This window comes from Grampus griseus (genome assembly GCF_964374135.1).
Source record: "Grampus griseus genome assembly, chromosome: 9".
NCBI lineage: Eukaryota > Metazoa > Chordata > Mammalia > Artiodactyla > Delphinidae > Grampus > Grampus griseus.
Genome location: NC_139003.1, coordinates 31,744,180 through 31,769,154, shown reverse-complemented (window position 1 = coordinate 31,769,154; position 24,975 = coordinate 31,744,180). Strand labels below are relative to the sequence as shown.

At 40.1% G+C, this 24,975-nt stretch overlaps 1 protein-coding gene across 1 annotated transcript in view; it reads right to left on the bottom strand.

The window, feature by feature from the left end:
• CTTNBP2 (cortactin binding protein 2) overlaps positions 1-24,975 on the bottom strand; it is a gene marked incomplete at both ends in the record, with an annotated part of 154,124 nt that overhangs the window by 28,833 nt on the left and 100,316 nt on the right. Inside the window, 4 exon segments of the mRNA XM_082662319.1 lie at positions 14,244-14,323; positions 15,534-15,629; positions 18,250-18,525; positions 21,909-22,026. Coding sequence (XP_082518445.1) covers positions 14,244-14,323; positions 15,534-15,629; positions 18,250-18,525; positions 21,909-22,026 — 570 coding nt within the window.

The window sequence follows — 24,975 nt, the reverse complement described above, 5'->3', positions numbered from 1 at the left end:
TTTCTTCCATTATGTTTTTGTTAATTTCTCCTCTTCTAGTTCTAATTCTAAGGAACAACTACAAGGCTTAAGTTCCCTTGCTGTTCTCTGTAAAGACACCTGTCCCCTTATCTCTTCATTTCTCTCTCTCTGGCCTTCTCTTCTGCCTTCTGGGAGTGAACTCCTCACGTTAGTCTTTCATAGCCCTGAATGGAACATTCATTTACCATCTCACTTTTGCTCTCTGTGATCTCAAGGGCAATTTTAATGATGCCATTGCATTTTTAGTTGTTCTTATAGTTCCTTGCTTCATCCATCTCCTTTCCAACTTTCTTCCTTTTAATCTTAGCCTGCACTCTATCATGGCTTTCTTGCCCTGCTTTCATAGTCTATCCCCTTGCATTCTCTAGAGAATGAACATAATTTTCCAAACTCCTTTGTTCTGTATTTTTAAGCTGTGTTCTTCTGAGTTTTCAGAAGGATAACTCTGTTCTGTTCTGCAGTATTCTTCCGTAGGTATAATGTTAACTTGCCATTGGTATTCATATACTGTGAAACCACAGGAAGAATTCTGCAGTGAAGCAGGATGTGTGGACCATCACTGATTTTACTCGCTGTCCACTGATTTTCCAGCTGAACTCCTGCCTTAGGTCACTGGACAAATGGCGGGCTGGTGTCTATAATTTCTAGTTAAACTCCAGCATCCAGCACTGGCTGCAGTGGACTGAACTTCTGCTGTCCACCTTGGCGGACAAATGCATGAGATGAACTGCAGTACAGGAAGCAGGATGCTCTTGTACCCGTCCCACCGAGAGTGCTGATATAATATACTTCCTGGATGCAGCAGTGTCTCACCAAAGCCCGCCGACTTCCTGCTCAGGGATTTCTCGGATCCAAACTCTGAATGGCTGTGGAAGGACCTGTGTTGACAGGGGGTGGAGGATAATATCATGGTGCAGCAAAAAGCAGAGGCAGTAAAGGAACCATGCCCAATTTTCTAACTGCTGTAAATCTTGCTTTTTTGAATCATTAGTAAGATGGTAAGAGAAAGATAAAAGTGGTTTCCTAATAAATCTCAGGTAGGTCTCAAATAAAGTAAACCCAACACTCTCTTGCGCCTAAAGTTAGTGAAAATTTTTTCTAGATTCTTGACAAAGGAAGACCTCAGTTCTATTTTTCTCTGTTATTGTGAAGTTTTATCACTTTTAAAAAGTACTTTAGGACTTCCCTGGTGGTGCAGTGGTTGAGAGTCCGCCTGTCGATGCAGGGGACACGGGTTCGTGCCCCGGTCCGGGAAGATCCTACATGCCGCAGAGCGGCTGGGCCCGTGAGCCATGGCCGCTGAGCCTGCGTGTCCGGAGCCTATGCTGCGTGGCGGGAGAGGCCACAACCGTGAGAGGCCCGCATACCGCAAAAAAAAAAAGTACTTTAGTGGGAAATTGTGTGTTAGGTACTTGCCAGGTGCAATTTTAAACCAGAAATCTTGAGCTCTCCAAATTAATCCCAAACTGCCATGACTTATAGTGTAGAAATTCGCTCACAAGGAATGGACTGTTTCACACCAGTGGAACAGGATACAGCTTTTCAAGATCTACTGCATATTCTAGCCCTGAGATTTTCAACTAGCACTGCTATTTAATACTGTCTCACTTTTGAAAACACGAGTGCTCTTTATAGCCATCGTGTCAAACTGCCTACATTTTCTTAAGATTGATTCTGAAATCATATAACAGCAAGAGACCCAACTTCATAGATAAGCTGTCTTCAATTCCAGCCTCATTTTTTCTCAGATTGTTGGTTCGCAGGGACAGATAACATTCCATTAAAATTTCATTGAAAGGCCATTCACTAGCAATAAGCATTTCTGTTCACACTCTATTATCCTTTCTGGAATAAGGTAAAATATAAATAAATGAATTCAGTATGTAAATCAAGGTAAAAGACTTCCTGATCATTCAGACATTCTAATGCATGATTCCTATTAGTAGGTTTCTCCTCATTTCAGTCATTATCAATTTTTTGTTAATGGTATTTTGTTCTACCTCATCAAATGATACAGTTGTGTTGGTGACCATTTAAGATCTGAACAAAAAATTAATTATGGAAGCCTCTTGCTCTGAGACTGGTGCAAACATGCAAAGCTATGCCAAGAAAACATATTTATCTGTTCTAGTGCTACCATATTTCTCCAAATAGCAAGATCTGAGGTATAATGAACATACATGCTCCATGCTTCCAGCAGAGGGCTCTAAAGATAGACAGGTAGGGAGGTATTATAGATAGACAGACAGGAAGGCAGACAGATTTTTGGGGGGTAGGAGGAGGTAAATATTTGAATTCTGTTGAAAGGAGATCTATTTTGTGAAAAAGAAATTCAACTTCTAAATTGTGAGTTGTAGTCACCAGAATTATCTTCTAAGTGCAAGCTTACAGTGTGACATTTCTGCTCATTAAGCAACAGACACTGGGCTTTTTGATCACAGTTGGTACCAATCCCTTTTATTCTTGTGTCTTCACAGCCTATTCAGGAAGCTCTTATCACATGTCAATTAGTGCTTTGTGAGGCAAATGACTTCTGGATTAAATGGAAACAATGACCTTCACAAAATCCCATCCATCCCTTTATTTTTTTCCCTCCACAGTGTTTTTCTGCAGAATGGAGTTTACCAGAGGAGCTATAGTCTCCACTAGGGTCAATGTAGCACCCGCAATGTGTTTTCAGACTTGTGGCATTATTTTAAAGCAATAAACTTCAACTTTCGTTTGGAGCTTCACTTGTCAGAGTCTGAGGAAAAGCTTCTACTACCCTGAGACGGTTTTAGGCCAAGTTGTGTTGAGATGCTGAACTTAAAAAAGAATGAAAAATAAAAGGTCATTACCAAGCTAATAAAATTGGAATGGTTATAAAATAAAGGGACATGCTTTATAGCTAAGATGTTCGTTCCAACCTCTTCCGGAACTTAATTTTTAAAGGACTGATTTATATATGACTTTAGAGCCACATACAATACAGTTACTGTCAACTTATTCATGTAAAATCCCTCCAAACAATATTGGCACATCCAGCATCAGGGATACACAAAACCAGTCTTTCATGTTAGGGGTTTTAAGCATTTGCTGAGGTCCCTCTTTATAGAATAGGTGTAAGAGAATAATGGAATTCAAGAGAAATTATAGTTCACACACAGAGGGACACCCATACTATATGCTTTTAAAAATTAGCTTAGTGAAACCATAAAAGCCAAGATCAGGGCTTCCCTGGTGGCGCAGTGGTTGGGAGCCCGCCTGCCGATGTATGGGACATGGGTTTGTGCCCCATTCCAGGAAGATCCCACATGCCGCAGAGCGGCTGGGCCCGTGAGCCATGGCAACTGAGCCTGCGCGTCTGGAGCCTGTGCTCCGCAACGGGAGAGGCCACAACAGTGAGAGGCCCGTGCACCGCCAAAAAAAAAAAAAAGGCCAAGATCAGACTTGGTTACTAACTTCAAATAAAGATAGGCCCTCACTTATTAACCCAGAAGTAGTAACTTGTGTGTTATAACTATTTAAAAAGTAAAACTAAAAGATGTAATTCGTGGATATAATTTCCCCCTGGTCACCTCACCTCTGGCACTCATGAACTCTTGCTGCTCCAGACCTCCTCTGGGCTGACACTTGCCCTACTGGCCAGAATCTTCTTGCACTGTAGCCAGGGAAGCCAAGGATCCACTGGTGTTGGAATCACCTCTTCCTCATACCAGGGAACTGGCTTCCTTCTTCCACTACGACCTTACCCAGCATTGCCCCTCCATACTCTGAATAAGCTCAGGCTAAACTTGGTCACCTGCTAAAGGGGTTGATGAGCTTTCGTGGGCCGTCTTAGATACGTAACCATCATTTACAACATTACTTCTATGGGAACATAGCAAACTTCCTGGGGAATGTATGAAGACTAAGTAGAAGCTCCTAGTGATGATTCTTGGTAATGAGCATGGCACATACTTGAGTGGACAGCCAATATAATTCTTAAGAACTGTGTCCCTGGGGATTCTGTGCTGTACATTTAAAACTAGGGCTTGGGCTTCCCTGGTGGCGCAGTGGTTGAGAGTCCGCCTGCCGATGCAGGGGACACGGGTTTGTGGCCCAGTCCTGGAAGATCCCACATGCCGTGAGTGGCTAGGCCCGTGAGCCATGGCCGCTGAGCCTGTGCGTTCAGAGCCTGTGCTCTGCAACGGGAGAGGCCACAACAGTGAGAGGCCCGCGTACCACAAAAAAAAAAAAAAAAAAAAAAAAAATAGGGCTCAAGGGACCTTCCAGATGAAAGAGGAGTAAGATATGGAGATCACCTTCTTCCCCACAAATACATCAGAAATACATCTACACATAGAACAACTACTACAGAACACCTACTGAATGCTGGCAGAAGACCTCAGACCTCCCAAAAGGCAAGAAACTGCCCACGTACCTGGTCATGTGGCTGACAGGGTCTTGGTGATCCAGATGGGTGTCAGGCCTGAGCCTCAGAGTTGGGAAAGCCAAGTTCAGGACATTGGTCAACCAGAGACCTCCCAGATACACGTAATATCAAACGGTGAAAGCTCTCCCAGAGATCTCCATCAAAACGCTAGGACCCAGCTCCACTGAACGACCAGCAACCTACAGTGCTGGACACCCTACGCCAAACAACTAGCAAGACAAGAACACAACCCCACACATTAGCAGAGAGGCTGCCTAAAAACATAATAAGATCACAGACACCCCAAAACACACCACCAGACGTGGTTCTGCCCACCAGAAAGACAAGATCCAGCCTCATTCATCAGAACACAGGCACCAGTCCCCTCCACCAGGAAACCTACACAACCCACTGAACCAACTTTAGCCACTGGGGGCAGACACCAAAAACAATGGGAACTACGAACCTGCAGCCTGTGAAAAGGAGCCCCAAACACAGTAAGATAAGCAAAATGAGAAGACTCAGAAATATGCAGCAGATGAAGGAGCAAGGTAAAAACCCACCAGACCAAACAAATGAAGAGGAAATAGGGATTCTACCTGAAAAAGAATTCAGAGTAATGACAGTAAAGATGATAAAAAATCTTGGATACAGAATGCAGAAAATACAAGAAACATTTAACAAGGACCTAGAAGAACTAAAGAGCAAACAATGATGAACAACACAATAAATGAAACTAAAAATTCTCTAGAAGAAATCAATAGCAGAATAACTGAGGAAGAAGAAAGGATAAGTGACCTGGAAGATAAAATAGTGGAAATAACTACTGCAGAGCAGAATAAAGAAAAAAGGAAAAGAATTGAGGACAGCCTCAGAGACCTCTGGGACAACATTAAATGCACCAACATTCGAATTATAGGGGTCCCAGAAGAAGAAGAGAAAAAGAAAGGGACTGAGAAAATATTTGACGAGATTATAGTTGAAAACTTCCCTAATATGTGAAAGGAAAGAGTCAATCAAGTCCAGGAAGCACAGAGAGTGACATACAGGATAAATCCAAGGAGAAATACACCAACACACATGTTAATCAAACTATCAAAAATTAAATACAAAGAAAAACTATTAAAAGCAGCAAGGGAGGGCTTCCCTGGTGGCGCAGTGGTTGAGAGTCCGCCTGCCGATGCAGGGGACACAGGTTTGTGCCCCGGTCCGGGAAGATGCCACATGCGGTGGAGCAGCTGGGCCCGTGAGCCATGGCCGCTGAGCCTGTGTGTCTGGAGTCCGTGCTCCACAATGGGAGAGGCCACAACAGTGAGAGGCCCGTGTACCACACACACACAAAAAAAAAAGCAGCAAGGGAAAAGCAACAAATAACATACAAGGGAATCCCCATAAGCTTAACAGCAGATCTCTGCAAGCCACAAGGAAGGGGCAGGAAATATTTAAAGTGATAAAAGGGAAAAACCTACAACCAAGATTACTCTACCCAGCAAGGATCTCATTCAGATTCGATGGAGAAATTAAAACTTTTAAAGACAATCAAAAGCTAAGAGAATTCAGCACCACCAAACCAGCTTTACTACAAATGCTAAAGGAACTTCTTTAGGCGGGAAACACAAGAGAAGGAAAAGACCTACAGTAACAAACCCAAAACAATTTAAAAAATGGTAATAGGAACATATATATCGATCATTACATTAAATGTAAATGGATTAAATGCTCCAACCAAAAGACATACACTGGTTGAATGGATACAAAAACAAGACCTGTATATATGCTGTCTACAAGAGACCCACTTCAGACCTAGGGACACAGACAGACTGAAAGTGAGGGGATAGGAAAAGATATTCCAGGCAAATGGAAATCAGAAGAAACCTAGAGAAGCAATTCTCATATCAGACAAAATAGACTTTAACACAAAGACTATTACGAGAGACAAAGAAGGACACTACATAATGATCAAGGGATCAAACCAAGGAGAATATATAATATTGTATATAGTTACGCACCCAACATAGGAGCACCTCAATACATACGGCAAATGCTGACAGCCATAAAAGGGAGAAGTCGACAGTAACACAGTCATAGTAGGGGACTTTAACACCCCACTTTCACCAATGGACAGATCATCCAAAATGAAAATAAATAAGGAAACACAAGCTTTAAATGATACATTAAACAAGATGGATTTAATTGATATTTATAGGACATTCCATCCAAAAACAACAAAATACACTTTCCTCTCAAGTGCTCATGGAACACTGTCCAGGACAGATCATACCTTGGGTCACAAATAAAACCTCGGTAAATTCAAGAAACTGAAATGGTATCAAGTATCTTTTCTGACCACAACACTATGAGACTAGATATTAATTACAGGAAAAAATCTGTATTTTTTTACAGATTTGTTTGTTTACAAATACAAACACATGGAGGCTAAACAATACACTACTAAATAACCAAGAGATCACTGAAGAAATCAGAGGAAATCAAAAAATACCTAGACACAAATGACAATGAAAACATGACGACCCAAAACCTATGGGATGCAGCAAAAGCAGTTCTAGGAGGGAAGTTTATAGCAATACAATCCTACCTTAAGAAACAAGAAACACCTCAAATAAACAATCTAAAGTTACACCTAAAGCAATTAGAGAAAGAAGAACAAAAACACCCCAAAGTTAGCAGAAGGAAGGAAATCACAAAGATTAGATCAGAAATAAATGAAAAAGAAATGAAGGAAATGATAACACAGATCAATAAAACTAAAAGCAGGTTCTTTGAGAAGATAAACAACATTGATAAACCACTAGCCAGACTCATCAAGAAATAAATGCAGAAGACTCAAATCAGCAGAATTAGAAATGAAAAAGGAGAAGTAACAACTGACACTGCAGAAATACAAAGAATCATGAGGGATTACTACAAGCAACTCTATGCCAATAAAATGGACAACCTGGAAGAAATGGACAAATTCTTAGAAAGGTATAACCTTCCAAGACTGAACCAGGAAGAAAGAGAAAACATGAAGAGACCAATCACAAGCACTGAAATTGAAACTGTGATTAAAAATCTTCCAACAAACAGAAGCCCAGGACCAATGGCTTCACGGGCGAATTCTATCAAACATTTAGAGAAGAGCTAACACCTATCCTTCTCAAACTTGTCCAAAATACAGCAAAGGGAGGAATACTCCCAAACTCATTCTATGAGGCCATAATAACCCTGATACCAAAACCAGACAAAGATGCCACAAAAAAAAGAAAACTACAGGCCAATATCACTAAAGAACACAGATGCAAAAATCCTCAACACAATACTAGCAAACAGAATCCAACATCACACCAAAGGATCATACACCATGATCAAGTGGGGTTTATCCCAGAGATGCAAGGATTCTCAATATATGCATATCAAACAATGTGATACACCATATTAACAAACTGAAACAGAAAAATCATATCATCATCTCAATAGATGCAGAGAAAGCTTTTGACATAATTCAACACCCATTTATGATAAAAACCCTCCAGAAAGTAGGCATAGAGGGAACTTACCTCAACATAATAAAGGCCATATATGACAAACCCACAGCAAACATCCTTCTCAATGGTGAATAACTGAAAGCATTTCCTCTAAAATCAGGAACGAGACAAGGATGGCCACTCTCAACACTATTATTCAACATAGTTTTGGAAGTCCTAGCCACGGCAGTCAGAGAAGAAAAAGAAATAAAAGGAATCCAAATTGGAAAAGAAGAAGTAAAACTGTCATTGTTTGCAGATAACATGATACTATACATAAAGAATCCTAAAGATGCCACCAGAAAACTACTAGAGCTAATCAATGAATTTGGTAAAGTTGCAGGATACAAAATTAATGCACAGAAATCTCTTGCATTCCTATACACTAATGATGAAATATCTGAAAGTGAAATCAAGGAAACACTCCCATTTACCACTGCAACAGAAAGAAAAAAATACCTAGCAATAAACCTACCTAGGGAGACAAAAGATCTGTGTGCAGAAAATTATAAGACACTGATGGAAGAAATTAAAGATGATACCAACAGATGGAGAGATACACCATGTTCTTGGATTGGAAGAATCAACATTGTGAAACTGATTATACTACCCAAAGCAATCCACAGATTCAATGCAATTCCTATCAAACTACCAATGGCATTTTTCACAGAACTAGAACAAAAAATTTCACAATTTGTATGGAAACACAAAAGACCCCGAATTGCTAAAGCAACCTTGAGAAAGAAAAACGGAGCTGGAGGAATCAGGCTCCCAGACTTCAGACTATACTACAAAGCTACAGTAATCAAGACACTATGGTACTGGCACAAAAACAGAAACATAGATCAATGGAATAGAATAGAAAGCCCAAAGGTCAACCCATGCACATATGGTCACCTTATCTTTGCTAAAGGCGGCAAGAATATACCATGGAGAACAACAGGCTTTTCAATAAGTGGTGCTGGGAAAACTGGACAGCTACAAGTAAGAGAATGAAATTAGAACACTCCCTAACACCACACACAAAAATAAACTCAAAATGGATTAGAAACCTAAATGTAAGGCCAGAGACTATAAATCTCTTAGAGGAAAACATAGGCAGAACACTCTGTGACATAAATCACAGGAAGATCCTTTTTGACCCACTTCCTAGAGAACTGGAAATAAAAACGAGAACAAACAAATGGGACCTAATGAAACTTAAAAGCTTTTGCACAGCAAAGAAAAACATAAAGAAGACGAAAAGACAGCCCTCAGACTGGGAGAAAATATTTGCAAATGAAGCAACTGACAAAGGATTAATCTCCAAAATTTACAAGCAGCTTATGCAGCTCAATATCAAAAAAGCAAACAACCCAATCCAAAAATGGGCAGAAGACCTAAACAGACATTTCTCCAAAGAAGATATACAGATTGTCAACAAACACATGAAACAATGTTCAACATCACTAATCATTAGCGAAATGCAAATCAAAGCTACAATGAGGTATCACCTCACACCAGTCAGAATGGCCATCATCAAAAAATCTATAAACAATAAATGCTGGAGAGAGTGTGGAGAAAAAGGAACCCTCTTGCACTGTTGGTAGGAATGTGAAATGATATAGCCACTATGGAGAATAGCATGGAGGTTCCTTAAAAAATTAAAAATAAAACTACCACATGATCCAGCAATCCCACTACTGGGCATATACCCTGAGAAAACCATAATTCAAAAAGAGTCATGTACCACAATTTTCACTGCAGCTCTATTTACAAGAGCCAGGACATGGAAGCAACCTAAGTGTCCATTGAGATATGAAAAGATAAAGATGTGGCACATGTATACAACGGAATATTACTCAGCCATAAAAAGAAACGAAATTGAGTTATTTATAGTGAGGTGGATGGACCTAAAGTCTGTCATACAGAATGAAGTAAAGCAGAAATTAACACACCATTGTAAAGCAATTATACTCCAACTAAGATGTTAAAAAAAAAACGGGGCTTCCCTGGTGGCGCAGTGGTTGGGAGTCCGCCTGCCGATGCGGGGGACGCAGGTTCGTGCCCTGGTCCGGGGGGATCTGGGCCTGCGCGTCAGGAGCCTGTGCTCCACAGCTGCGTGGGGGCGGGCCACGGCGGTGGGAGGCCCGCATACCGCAAAAAAAAAAAAAAAAGAGGAAATGGAGTTATTTGTAGTGAGGTGGATGGACCTAGAGACTGTCATACAGAATGAAGCAAGTCACAAAGAGAAAAACAAATGCGATATGCTAACACATATATATGGAATCTAAAAAAAAAAAAAGAAAGAAAATGGTTCTGAAGAACTTAGGGGCAGGACAGGAATAAAGAAAGACACAGACATAAGAGTGGACTTGAGGACACGGGGAAGGGGAAGGGTTAGCTGGGACGAAGTGAGAGAGTGGCATGGACATATATACTCTACCAAATGTAAAAATAGATAGCTAGTGGGAAGCAGCCACATAGCACAGGGAGATGAGCTCGGTGCTCTGTGACAACCTAATGGGTGCGATAGGGAGGGTGAGAGGAAGATGCAAGAGGGACGAGATATGGGGATATATGTATATGTATAGCTGATTCAGTTTGTTATATAGCATAAAGTAACACACCATTGTAAAGCAAATATATTCCAATAAAGATGTAAAAAAAAAATAGAGCTCAGATCAGGGTGATCTCATGTATTTTTCTAAATATAATGATTATTCACATTCATTGAATTATTAAATTACAGGGTTATTAATAAGCTAATAAAAGTTGCGAACTGGCTAAGAGAAAAGTTTGAGTTAATAAAAAGTTCAACTATTATAATGTTATTAGTGATTCAAACTCAATTAAGTTAAATGTCTCCTATTACCTCAAGGATGGAGACTTAAAATTCACTTGTATTATGTAACTATTCAATGAAAGTATTTAAAATTAACATCATTTAAACAAAACCAAAAAGCCTGATTTAAAGGTTTCACTGCGTTTGGTTTCCTGCATAAGGGCTTTAATACATGCATTTTATTTAGCACATTTACACACCTAGTAAAAACTGCTTACTACAACTACGCCTTAACCAATAGGTTAATAACTAGCATAAACTCTGGTGACACGCATGAGAATAGAAGACAGCCTAGGTTCGATTCCTTAGACTTTACCACTTTCTTGCTGAGGACCTTGGGCAAATTACTCTGAGTCTTGGTTTACTCACCTGTAAAATGGGAGTAACTGGTATAAGCAGCTACCTCATAGCATGTTTAAATGAGACAATCTATATACTTAGAAGAGAGCTTGGCATATACAGGCATATCTCGGAGACACTGCAGGTCTGGTTCCAGACCACTGCAATAAAGTGAGTATCGCTATAAAGTGAGTCACATGACTATTTTGGTTTCCAGTGCATTTAAAGGTTATGTTTATGTTTATACTACACTGTGGTCTATTAAGTGTGCTATAGCATTGTTTAAAAAACAATGTACATACCTTAATTAAAAAATAGTTTATTGCTAAAAAATGCTAACCATCATCTGAGCCTTCAGTGAGTGGTAGTAGTAATATCAATGGTCACTGACCACAGATCGATGACAACTAATATAATAATAATGAAAAAGTTTGAAATATTGGGAGAATTACCAAAATATGACACAGAGACACGAAGTGAGCAAATGCTGGTGGAAAAAATGGCACCAACAGATTTGCTCTACACAGAATTGCCAACAAACTTTCAATTTGTTGAAAAAATAAAAATGCAGTGCCTGTGAAGTGTGATAAAGTGAAGTGCAATAAAATGAGGTATGTCTGCAATAAATACTCAATAAAAGTCGGGTATTACTAGGTCTGCATATCTATCATACAGATTTTCAACAATTCAAAGACACATCAGTATGACTATAGTTACTGTGGCACCGGGTGGATATGTCACTCTAGCTCAAGTCCTACCCAGTGGCTTCCTATCATAACTGGAATAAAATTCAAAATTCCCACCTTGGTCCTGCATGATCTGGCTTCTGGTCACCTCTCAGACCTCCTTGCCAGTCTAGACACTTTTGTACCAGCTGTTCCCTCTGCTTCAAACACCCCCCCCCAAGGCTACAACCTTCACTTCATCTAGCTTTCTGTTTACGTATCATTATAGGAAGGTTTTTCCTAACAACTCCATTCAAAAGCTTTCTGCCACCCCTTCCATTAGCTCTTTACCTCCTTATCTGCTTTATTTCTCTTTATACTTATAATTAGTACTGGGTATCACATTACAGATGTATTTATTCATTTGTTTTTTATCTGTCTCCCTCCAATAGAATGTAAGCTCCATGAGGTCAGGGAATGCATCTTATACACAGCTATGTCCTCTAAGTTTCTAAAACACTGCTTGCGTTTAGGAGGCTCTCGACAAACAGGTGTCAAACAACGGAATTAAATAACTAAACCGAATACAAAAATGCATCTCACACGGTTGATCTCCATAAGGGGTTTATAATCTTGTATGGAAGAAGAAACAGTCACAACAATTCTGTGTTATTATTGCCTGAATCACTTTAAAGTGATTGCTAATGAGTGACAAATTTTCATTATCTGCATGCAAGGGTTAATTGTTGGATTTTAAAAAGCCCTTTGTGTATGCTCATTACATTGACAATAGAACTCACAGCTGAGTTAATTTAGCCTCTGGTTTGCTGGTCATCGGGAGCTAAACTGTTTTCTGCCTTACGAGGCGCACACACACAAATGTACTTGGAATGTGCCGTATACAGCGTGACTAGCAGACATTTCATTTGGCAGACCTACTCAGTCAAGGCTAAGGTGCGGTTGTAATCAGCTGCATCACCTTTCTAGTCATTTTATCATCTAAACAGGTAAGTGAAAAGCCCTGATTCTACCAGCTGATTCTACTGAAAGCCTAGGCTCACATTCCTGAAAACCAGTCGGTCACACAACTTCAACCTTCACTGAAGCAAAGGAATAAGACAGCTCTCCTTCCCATTTCTATGTAACGCTCAGGCTTACTGTGATGCTTCAAGAAGGAAGCAAATTGCAAAAGCAAAAAAAAGAGTGAATGTATCCGATTTAGAAGACACCATCTTTCCTAAACTGCAAAGCCTCTGAATGTTTTATGCTGCTGTGGCTGCTTTTACAAAGGTCAGTCCCAACGGTGAGCCTCCCGAGATCAACCGAATAATTTTGAAAACTTCTTTATATCAGGAACAAAGACATCAATTCACAGTTAATAGAAACAACGTTTGTAAAAGGTCAAACCCATTCATTTTTTAAAAAGCTTTCCAAATTAAGGCAAAATGATTGTTTACTTAATGTTTTATACCTTCAATATTAGTTTTAGATGTGTCTCACACACAGAGACACACATGTGTCAGGGACTTGCACAATCCTGGCTTTATCTCTCACTGGCTCTGTGGCCTTGAGCACGTTATCTTACCTCTCTGCTTCAAGTTCCTCATCTATAAAATGGATGGTGTTTTCTACCTCATATTGCCTGCCATGTAATAAGTACTGGACAAATGCAAAGCGTTGAATTTACCCATTTTGTATCTAGAATTTACTACTCTCTCCTGATAATCATATTCTCCTCCTTCCTTTTAATAACAGAACTACGTCTTTTAGCTTGGTGCATGGCTGCCCAGCAAGACCACACTCCCAGGTGTGGACAAGTGTCTAAATTCTGGTCAACGGGATGTGGGCAGTAAAGGTGTGTATGGCTCCTCTGAAAGGAAGGAACTTGCCCTCCTGGCTCTCCTCCCTCAGGCTGGAACCTGAGAGCAGGAGTGGTGACTGTCTGACCAAAACCACACACATGACGCCCAGGGGTAGCAGCCCTGGAGAGGGAAGGTGGTAAGACCCGCAGGGCTCACCCTGAGCCTTCCTCCTCCCTGGGTTCCTCATCTGCTGGGACTTGCTGTGTTTGAGAAAAATAAACTTCTATATTGTTTATGCTATAATTGTTTCTGCTGAAGTGGCCAAATTAATACACTAACTAATGCTAGCATATTTACTCAATTTTAAATTATAAAAGTTCACAGCCAGGCATCTTGAAATCTATAGTCATTCTCTTCCATATTGATGATCAATTACTTGATGTCAAGTCCTTGTTAGGGGAAGACACCCTCCTCCTGCCCAAATTAAAGCACTTGGCAGGTCACAGGTACTGTCTGGGTCCTGGCAATGGACACCTGGATGACTGTGACAGAAATCGAGAAGGAAGGTACCAGCAGTTGTCCAGGGAGGGGGCTGTTCAGGAAAGTCATGAGGTCAGAGCACAGAGTGCGTGTCAGGGCTGGCAGTGTAAGACCCTACTTGGCAGGTCCACCTACCAGCCTGAGGTAGTTCTGTAGCATCTGCAGAGGGATCATAGAGGCATAGGTCACGCTACTGAGGCAGCCTTCCTGCGGCCCTGTGAGAAAGAAGCAAACGGAAGGAAAAATGGGCTCTTCTTGTGAACTGTATAAATGATCAAAACATAAAAGAGCCTATCATAAAAGATACAACATGTTTATTGACTTATGTAGGCAGAGCTGACATTTAGCCAAGAGGCACCAGTGTGCCTTTACCATCGTGAAAATACTGTAACACTTTGTATTGACTGACAGCCCCTGCTGCTGGCCTCCCAAGAGCTCCCCAGCTGCCCCTACCTTCCCCCGGGGAGCCCACCCATCTCCTGTCAATCACTACCAGGGCATTCAGATCCGGGCTCCAAAACTATAGCTTGTATTTGCTCTGATTGCTGGATTCAATATTTTACTGTTTATAAGCAAATGTCATCAGAGATAATCCCAATCCTCAGAAAGTTCTAGCCTTGACAGTGTTAATGTACGGGTGCATTCCCAAACTCTGTCCCCTGCCCCCGAACCCCTTCCGTGTTCAGCCACTCTCTCAATATGGTGTTTCAGCCTGAAGGAATTTTCTGGAATGGTCTCACACTTTTTTTAAACTTAAGTATCATTCAAGCAATAAAATAGAACTTTATTCGTTCAAACTGAATTTTTAAAAGCTCCATTCCCAAGTCTGGGAAATGCATGATGAGATCAGTAGCCTTTTAGAGTTAAGGGCTGAGAAACTGAGAATTTCTATACTACGTACTAGCTTTATGTACTCAGACAAGAAAATCAATCTCTCTGGGCCTCAATTTCCTTGTACATGAAATGAGGATAAACATAAATACGTATCTTAATTGGGCTGCTGTAAGGATTACAGGAATTTATACTTGCATTGTGCTGTAAACAACAGAGCCTAGCACAGAGTAGATGCTCACTGAAATTAGCCTGTACCCTAATAATCACATGGACTTGACAGCAATAAAAGACACTGCTCTTAACATGGTATCTGTCACTCTCTTATAAGCACATCAATTTGTTCCTAAAGAGAAATGCAATCAGAATCTCAGCCATCAATGATCAGGACAGACGTCACCACAGGTATCAGAAACATGGCTTTTGATTTTCCTCTTCTTAAACATTTCAAAAAACATCTAATTACTTAGTAGTGGGAGTCACACATGTGTGGCCTGAGGACACAGGACAAAACCATGCAGATTCAGAGCCTGTGCTGTGAAACACTCACGATGCAAAGTCTCCCAACATCACCTCAGTCTGGAACACCCTTACCTGACAAAAGCGCAGTGACCTGCTCTGCTTTATTCGTTCTCATAAAGTCCCACGGGGACTGGGTGAAGCTCTGACCTGCTGACCACGGCACATTTCCTAGTTCAAAAAAAAATAAAATGAAATATCAAGAGAAGCTTAAAAGTAATTCTTCTTATAAGAGTCAATGAACGATCTCCTGTGAGACCCCAAAGGACTCCAGAGCTTAGACTGTCAGAGACACAGACAGACTATGGAAAGGGTCACACAAAGGGTTAACTCCCTCGTACAATTTTTGTGGATGGTCAAGAGGAGACCTTCAAGCTACAGCCTTCTCCAAAGCTGTTCTTACAAGGGATTGAAAGAAACCTGGTGAAAATACAACCAAACATGTCCAGGGTGAAGTTTTCAAGGACAAAGCAGATCATAACCTTTCATGGTTCTTCCAGTGCTTGTTTCACAAAGCCCAAGCACTTTGGATGAGATAACAGGTCCTTTACGATCTGGTCCTTGCCCCACTTTCCAACAAATTTTTGGATTCTAGTAAAAACAGTTAACTTCAGGGGTTCAGAATAAAGCAAACCTTTTCACAGTCTGGGCCCCCTGCTCACTCTTGCTCAAAAAAGGGTCCCAATTCGTAAGTGTCCACTCTGGGGAGGCATTAGTCCTCAGTACTTGTTTCCATCTCTTCCTTCCACAGATCAATTCTCAAATACCTATTCTCAGCACACCTCCAACACACGTGCATACCCTACCTGTAACTCACTGCTTCTCTGTTGCCCTTGGTCCCTTTAATCCAGTTGAGGTTATCAATAAAGTTACTTATATACATACATAATAACAGTGGTGTGCAGGCATGCTTCCTTTTATTGTGCTTTGCTTTATTGTCCACTGCAGAGCTTGTGTTATTTACAAACTGAAAGCTCTTGACCCTGCATGGAACAAGTCTATCAGCACCATTTTTCCAACAGCATTTTCTCACGTTGTGCCTGTGTTTAACATTTTGGTAATTCTCACAATATTTCAAACGTTTTCGTTATTATTATATTTGTTACGGTGATCTGTGATCAGTGATCTCTGATGTTACTATTGCAAAAAAATTATGACTTGCCGAAGGCTCAGATGATAGTTAGCATTTTTTAGCAAAAAAAGTTTTTAAATTCAGGTATGTACATAGTTTTTTAGACAATGCTATTGTACACTTAATAGACTGCAATACATTATAAATAACGTTTACATGCACTGAGAAACCAATACATGTGACTCGCTTTACTGGGGCATTCTGTTTATTGCGGTGGTCTGGAACTGAACCCGCGATATCCCTGAGGTATGCCTGTAACTACCAGTTATCAAGTGGCCACAGCCAGGTACTAAACGAAAGCCTTTACCCACAAAACTCAATGATTTTTAGATCTGAAATGCTTCTTGGGTGCCCCGCACCTCTGGGACAAGAATGAACACCGGAACGGTCAGGCCTTAGCACCCACTGCTCACAGAAGTACCTGGATCTGATGCTGGTGAATACCCATTTGCCTTCCCCAGTTTCCAGATCAGGTGGATGAGGGCTGAGGGTGGAGGGCCATTTCATTCAAAACATAGCCATGAGGACTTCGTTTATTTGACCCCTGGGCAGAACCACACCTTAAATAATACTGCACTTTCTGGGCAAATGTGTTCCTGAGAATCATTTATGACTTATTTTTTTAATGTACTTCTAAAATTATATAATAATTCTTCTGTAATAATTATTTTATGATAATAACAGTGATCCATAAAATTAAGTTGTGAATAATTTGCTTTAAAACCTATTGGTAATATATGTTTTGAAAGTGATTTAGCATATATGTGTGAACAAAATAAAATACTTTCTAATATAATAAGCTGATACATTAATCGCATGGTGAAAATTGCCCTTCCCTCAATCTTGACTATTCTTTTGCAACCTGGTGCTATGGAAAATACACAGGCTTTCCTATAAGACAGGCTGGAATCTGAGCCTGACTGTGTGACCTCAGGCAAGTTAACTTGTAACCAGTTATCTGTAAATGAGCCTGCTGTAAGGACTCCCTAAGGTCTGTATATAAATAAAGCTCCCAGCACAGCCCTGCCATCACAGGAGGTTCCCCATAGATGTCTTAGCTCGACAGGAAAGAAACTAACCAGGGACAACTAACATTTATAGCACACTTACTATGTTTACCAGAAAGCAAATCTTATCTTTTGAAGTTCTTTGGAGTCCTATCAAACAGAAACAACCAGGTATCACCCTGACTCATCCCAAGTGGGAGCTTTGACTCTATCTTCATTAAAGTGCCTCTTCTAACTCTAGACTTTATTAGGACTCCCATCCAAAGGTAAGGTGTTCATACACTACTGCATCTCTGGCACAGTCCAAGTACAAACTTGGAGCTGTGTTCAGAGCTTGTGTATTAGCAAAGCAGCTGCAATGTGGTTAGTTTCTTGCATTTATCAAAATAGCAAGTGCAATCACAAAGCCTCATCAAGGGCTTTCATGTTCTTTACTCTCTGGATATTATTTGAGGCATAAAAGCATTTTTATACCAACAGGCAACATTATGTAATGGTTGCATTATGAATACTCAAGTTTTTCAGCCCCAGCAGCTGCCACAAGTGAGCTTTGAATGTATTTAATCAGTGAGCTGCGTATCAGGTTAGGGAGCCCATGAATGTAAATAAACCCAGAAATTTAACTTTCCCTTCATTGCTGGACTGCTGATACCTAACGTGATGGATCGCACGCTGCTTGCACCGAGGCCAATGCTAGAGTCAGTGGTGCTATTAAACGTCACGTCTTCCAGACTCCACCATCCATCAGAAGAGATTGCTTGGAAATGATTTGTCAGAGCTTGACTCACTGCTTTTGAAAAATCATCCCATGATGTCTGTTTGCGAATATTTAAAGCACATATTGTGTTTTCACATTCAAAATCGTCGGCACCGTAGTTGCCTGGTTGAATCTCACCCACTGAAATCCTTAAGGGTATTTTAAGAGCATCTGTTGGAAGAATGAAAGAATTAGGGGAAAAAAATCCTGACAGGATAAAAACCAGCAAAAATCTTACGTAAAACAAACAGATATAAACATTTTAAAAGCAAAGCAAAGGGCAGCTATGCTTTTTGAAATATCATCAATTGAATACTCGTCTACTGGAGTAAATTTTGGTCTCCCAATCTCTTCACAGTTTCTTTGGAACCATGTTGCTTGAACTGTTTGTCTTTCCTTGTCTCTTTGGCCAGTTCTACTTCCTTGATTCTTTCCCTTCAGCAAGGTTCTCAAATTCTTTCAAAAAGCATCTGAGAAAACTAGAGCCCTCTCTTGACCTCTCTATATCACCTTTTCTCCTCACCTTCACTGATAACATCATGAAGAAGGCAGGTTACAGCTGCGTAGGTCAGTGTGCTTAGGACAGTGGTTTCAGACTCATACAGACCTTGGGCTGGGCCTCAGGGTCAGCTTTCTACTTAGCCATGTGTACTTGGTAAATGGCCTTGATCTCTCTATGCCCCAATTTCTTCCATAAAATGGAAGGAACGTACAATTGAGATGCTATGAAGAATAAATGAACTCATGTTTGCAAGGGATTTAACACACTATTTGTTTAACACATTATCTGTTAACACACTATCTCACAAGAACTAGTAAGTACTTGATAACTGGTGAACAGTGCAGTAGAAGCTTTTAAAATGATCTTTCCAATCTCTCTGTGACACCAGCGGACTGGGGCCCCCTCCCAGGTGGATAGCTCCCCATGTACTTGTTTTCATGAACTGAATTATATGCTTACCAAGAGCCACTTGTGTTTAATCCCAAATCTTCTATGTCTGTTGAACTCATTACTGTAATTAGTAAATTAAATATTCCACATACTGATGAAATGAGTTACTATTCCTATGAAAATCAGAACACTTTTGAGACTGAACAGAGGAGCTGCTATAAACAAGTTTTTAGTGAGATATGGATGAGACAACTACATAAAATTAGAAAAAAATTAATTATCTCTAGACAGATACTGCCTTTAGTTTGCTTCATAAATATGTTTACGTCCTCAAACAACAGAAACCACAGACAAAGCATTAAAGATGTGGTTTGTTCAAATAAGGATACGCGGCACTTCAATCAGCAGAACCACATCAATATAAAGAGCTTCACCTAAACGCTGATGAAAGAATTACCTGGCGTGTTTTAAATGAAAATGAAATGTTTAAAAATATTTTTATGATCCTCTTCTTAAACTGACTTTTTTCCATGAACTGACCACCTACTAGATTTTATTTTTGGTCTTCATGTTACTTAGCAGCTTGTGACACAGCTAATCTCTCTGCTCTCTGATACACTCCTCCTGGATTTCCTCACACCTCATTGGTCACCCTCCAATGTTGTTCCTTTGCTGGTCCCTCCCCTTCTTCTAGATTTCTTAATGAGAGTCTTGCAAGGCTTGTTTCTCTTAGTTTTTCTATCTGTGTTCACTGCCTTCGAGACCTCATACAGTCCCATGACTTTAAGTACCATCTCTAGACAGCTGACTCTCAGATTTATAAATCCAGCTCATACTCACTCCAGAATTCTTGCTGACTTGACATCTCCTACACAGATGCGCAGACATCTCAAATTCATAATTCAGAACATAACTCCTAACCTTCGTTAGCAAAATCTGCTTCACCCACAGCCTTCCCCTAGACAGCTGATGGCAATGCCATCCTGCCAGTTGTGGCCATCCTGCCAGTTGTTCAGACTGAAAACCCTGGAATTATCCATGAATCCCCTCTCTCATACCTCACACCCAACCCATCAGAAAGTTGTGTTGGCTCATCTTTGGCTACATCCAGAACCGAAACGTCCTCATTTACTACAATCCTGAACTGAGCTGTCATTACTGGCTCTCACCTGGAACACTACATTAATGGCCTAACATTAGGCCTGTGACTGCCTAGTTTTGTCTTTTTTTTTTTGACAAAGCAGCCAGAGATACCATTAAAACGTACACCATTCTTAATTAGGAACATTGCCAGGGTTGGCCTTTTACAATTAGTATGAGATTTCTTTGATGTTATCTTTTCTTAATAGTTATTTTAAAAAACTTTTTATTGGCGTATAGTTGACTTACAATGTTGTGTTATTTAGAAGCTCACTTATGTTTACTAAGTTGATAAAAGCAAAATTTAAAATGAGATAGCTAAAAAAAATAAAATAAAATGACAGCTAACAAATGTCTTTTTTTTTTTTTTTACAGGGTAGGAATACTTACAATGTTCCTGAATTAAAAAATGACAAAAATTCTTTAAAAAAAAATGTACACCAGGTCCCGTCACTCGTAAGCTCAAACACTGAAATGGTTACCTTAAGTCCCAACAATGGCCTACAAATTCCAATTAGATCAGGCTCAATTCCCATCCCCTCCTGCAACTTCTCTGACCTGTTTTCCTACTTTTCTCCCCTCACTCGTTATAACACAGTCACTCTGCCCTGCTTGCGGTTCCTCAGACACAACAGATATGCTCCTACCTGTTAGGGCCTCTGTCCACTTGATGCTCTGCCTGGAAAGTTCTTACCTGAGAGATCTACAGAGCTGTCCCTTCCTCGCCTCCAAGTGTTTGCTCAGATGTCTGATCAGTGAGGCTACCCTGTCTATCGTTTTAAAAACTGAAACCCACCCGCTCACTCTACATCCCTCTTAGTCTTTTCCATAGCACGTATTACCATCTCACATACCATACAATGAATTATTGCTTATGTTTATTGTTCACTTTCTGACTCAATGTTAGAATGTAAGCTCAAGTCCAACTACTGATACAGCTGGCTGGCTGGATGGACTGAGTGATAATCCTGATATAAGAGGTCACAATATTTCATCTGATCTAGCACTCCATATTCATAAACCCACAAGTGAACTTTTCATAATGTTCAGAAGTATATACTCTTAAAGATGGAAGGGACCCAAAAGATCATCAGTTATCTTCCTAGACAGGGAGGCAACCAGACATTGAGAGATAACTGACCTGCCTGCCTACATTCGTATGATCAGCTAATAGCACACTAGACGGCCATGATTTCTCATAGCTTCCTAGCCTCATGCCTAGAAAGACAATCTAAGTCAGAAGAAAAGAGCAATAATTATTTAAAAGCTGTCCAACGTCAGTCAAATACAAGGAAGACCTAGCATTATTTCAATAACAATTAATTCTGTAAAAAGCCATTCTATGTGGAAAAATATAATTACCCCATTTATAACCAACTAAGTGTTTTTGTAGCAGCTAAGGTTCAAAGAAGGTTAAGAAGAGAGTGAGAAAACTGTAGTTGCATTAATATCTTTCCCACAGTCCTAGAGGCCCCAGCAGTGTGGACGTAGCATGAGCAATGCAGCTGCAAAGGGCACTCACTCAGATTCTCCAGCAGGTGCTTGCAGTCATCAGTGGCGACATCATGTGCAGTCCGATTACACTTATCTCTTTTTTCTGGCTCCAGCCCTCCATGCCTACACAAGACTTGTAGGCAGTTCTGTAAAGACACGAACTCCATTACCTCACATCCAAGTGAATAAACTCAAGCGAAAACTCCAAGGGAAAATTCAGTTGCCTGTAGCAAGCAAATCGGGAATTCTCAGCCAGAAAGCTTCTTTCTTTCCCAGCAACCCAAATACACAGATTAATCTAAACACTGTCTCCAAATGAAAAGCAAACAGTGCTTCATTTACATGTGATTCACAGGATCGAAACACTGCTCCACAGAACAGCCTCTTAGGTTTCAGGAGAAAAAAATTAGCTTACTAATCACTCAGTTTGCAGAGTGAAATTAAGGAAAAAAGACTTCAGCAGACAGTATCCTTTTGCTGTAATTTGGAAATATAAAGCAAAAAGACTTCTGCTACAACCAGATGCACCTTGCTATCGATCAGGCACTGCTTTCCTGGTCATGCAAGGGCTGGGCTCCAATTGTAACAAGTCTGTCCCAGAGTCCTTGTAAGCACATATATATTTGAGATCTTACACTGTCTTACTTTATTTATTTGAGAAATAGGTGTGAACACCATGTTGACTGAAGTTTTAGAAAAACATTCTCAATAGATATTGAAGTTAGGTGCCCTCTCTTTTTCAGTTTTTTCTTGTGTTGCTCCAGGAAATCTCCATTTAAAAAATATCACTAACCTATGAACTGAAAGGTCGCAGTTTTCCAAAATTTTTCAATTCAAAGTGGTAGGCAATTTATATGCAAACATTTTCAAATAAGGAACTGCACGGCAGGATATTACATCAGGACATTTATCAAGGAACTCTGCTATTTCAACTTCTACCACTTCATGATTTGTCTGTTGATTTCCCACCACAGTAAGCACAAAACTGAATAAACCAGAAACCATGAAAGGGAACTAACAACCAAAACAAGCACTGTCCTTCTCTTCGCTCCCGTACACACACACACACACACACACACACACGCTCTGGGCTGACTTCCACTTCTGACAACACAGTAAACTACGCAGTCTGAACAGCTTTCTCTAATTGTGCTGTAAAACACTTTTTTTCTGTTTTGTAAAACATATGTCTTTCTTACTGATGTATAATATCCATATAGAAAAGTACACAAGTAAGTGTGCAGCTTGAAGAATTATCACAAAGTGAACATACTTGTGTAAGGAGCACTCCGGAAGCCTCCTTAATGTTCCATTTCAATCACTAGCCCCTCCCCTTCTCCCCCCAAAGGCAGCTACTACTGTGATTTCTAAGATCAGAGATTGACTTAGCCTATTGATGAATTTTATATAAATGGAACCATATTACAGATACACTTTTATATTTGGCTTCTTTTCATTCAACATAATGTCTGTAAAATTCATCCATGTGTTAGGAACAGTTATAATTCAATTCGTTCTTTTTAAAAATTACTGGGTGGTATTCTATCATATGGGTATACCATAATTTACTCATCTATTTTCTTGTTGGTGGACATTTGGGTTCTACTATAGACTTTCTGGTACGTGTCCTTTGGCGGACACATGTACATATTTCTGTTGCGTATATGTACAGACTTGGTCTTCTGGGTCATGGGGTATGCACATGTTCTGTACAAGTATAGACTGCAAAGAGCTTTCAAAAGTGGCTATACCAATTTCTACTCCCACCAGGAGTATACTTGAGTTCCAGTTGCTTCATATTGGCCCCAAAATGTATTTTAAATCATGAGTTCACAAGGAAATACAGGAAATCCCTACGCGTCAGAAAGAAAAAGAGTAAGCTGAGACCACCAGTTAAGTGAAATTGGAACAGGAAGCCAGTGCTGGTTTGAGGACAAAGCCAATATAGGGAATCTTTTTGGATGCTGGGGGGATGGGAAACTAGGCCTTGGTACCTGCACAATGGAGCCGCCGAGCCAGAGGACCTTTGAATCAAGAAAATCTGTCTTCTGCAAAGGGACTGGCTTGGACGTTGGTTTCTCACTGCTCAAGTTGGAGGGATCTTCTCTAACAATTGTAATCAAAGTCTAGCTTTCACTGGTCTGGGGTTCAGGTTTAAAAACAATCACTAAGCCAAGAAATGAACTGAAAACTAAGTCAAATACATAAATTTTTTGTCCAACTGTTATTACTAATTTGTACAAAATCAATAAATGTATAAAATATTTAATAAAATTAACTCTAATGAAAGATTTAAGTAGAATGCAATCTGAGCATTAAACTCTATGAATTCCCAGATGATAAGAGATAAAAATAATACATTTATTACACAAGTTAGTACTTGCAGCAAAAGCAGGTAAGAGCCAAAACAGACCGGGGGGTGGGGGAGGTCCCTGCCAATATAAATGGTTTTATCTACGAATTTTGGTAAATCATTTAACCTTTTCCTGCTCAGTTTCCATATCTGTGTCTCAAATATCTGTATTTCATAGGGCTGTTACATGACTTAAATGAAAAGATGGGTAAAAAGCTTTTACATTCTTGGCACGCAAAACGTTCTCAATATTTATTAGCTGCTGTTTTTGTTATAATCAACATAATCATCACCAGTTAGAACACAGCCCAAATATTCAGGTAAGTGGTGAGGAATTACAGCACATCAGCAAACGTCATAATTCTAGGTGATGGTACTTCAAATTACAAACAGAAATGATAAAAGATGCAATCAAAATCTGCAAGATTCTTTAAAGTCTGACCTATAAAGTGGGTTGTGTATAATTTTTATTACACTCAGGTAGGTCAGTAGGCAATAACATAAGCAGTAGCTTTCTCTATAAGGAAGCAAGAAATGTTGGAAAGATAGCAGGATAACGCGTATCCAAACAGGGTCACAGCTGTGAGTTCCACAGCACTATGCTGGGCTCCGTGGGGAACACAACGAAGATGAAAACTTTACCCAACTGACACTGAACAACACCAGCAGCTACAGTAACTACTGGAGCACACACTAAGCTCTAGGCACCGTTCCAACACAGCACAAGTATTTAGTGCTCACA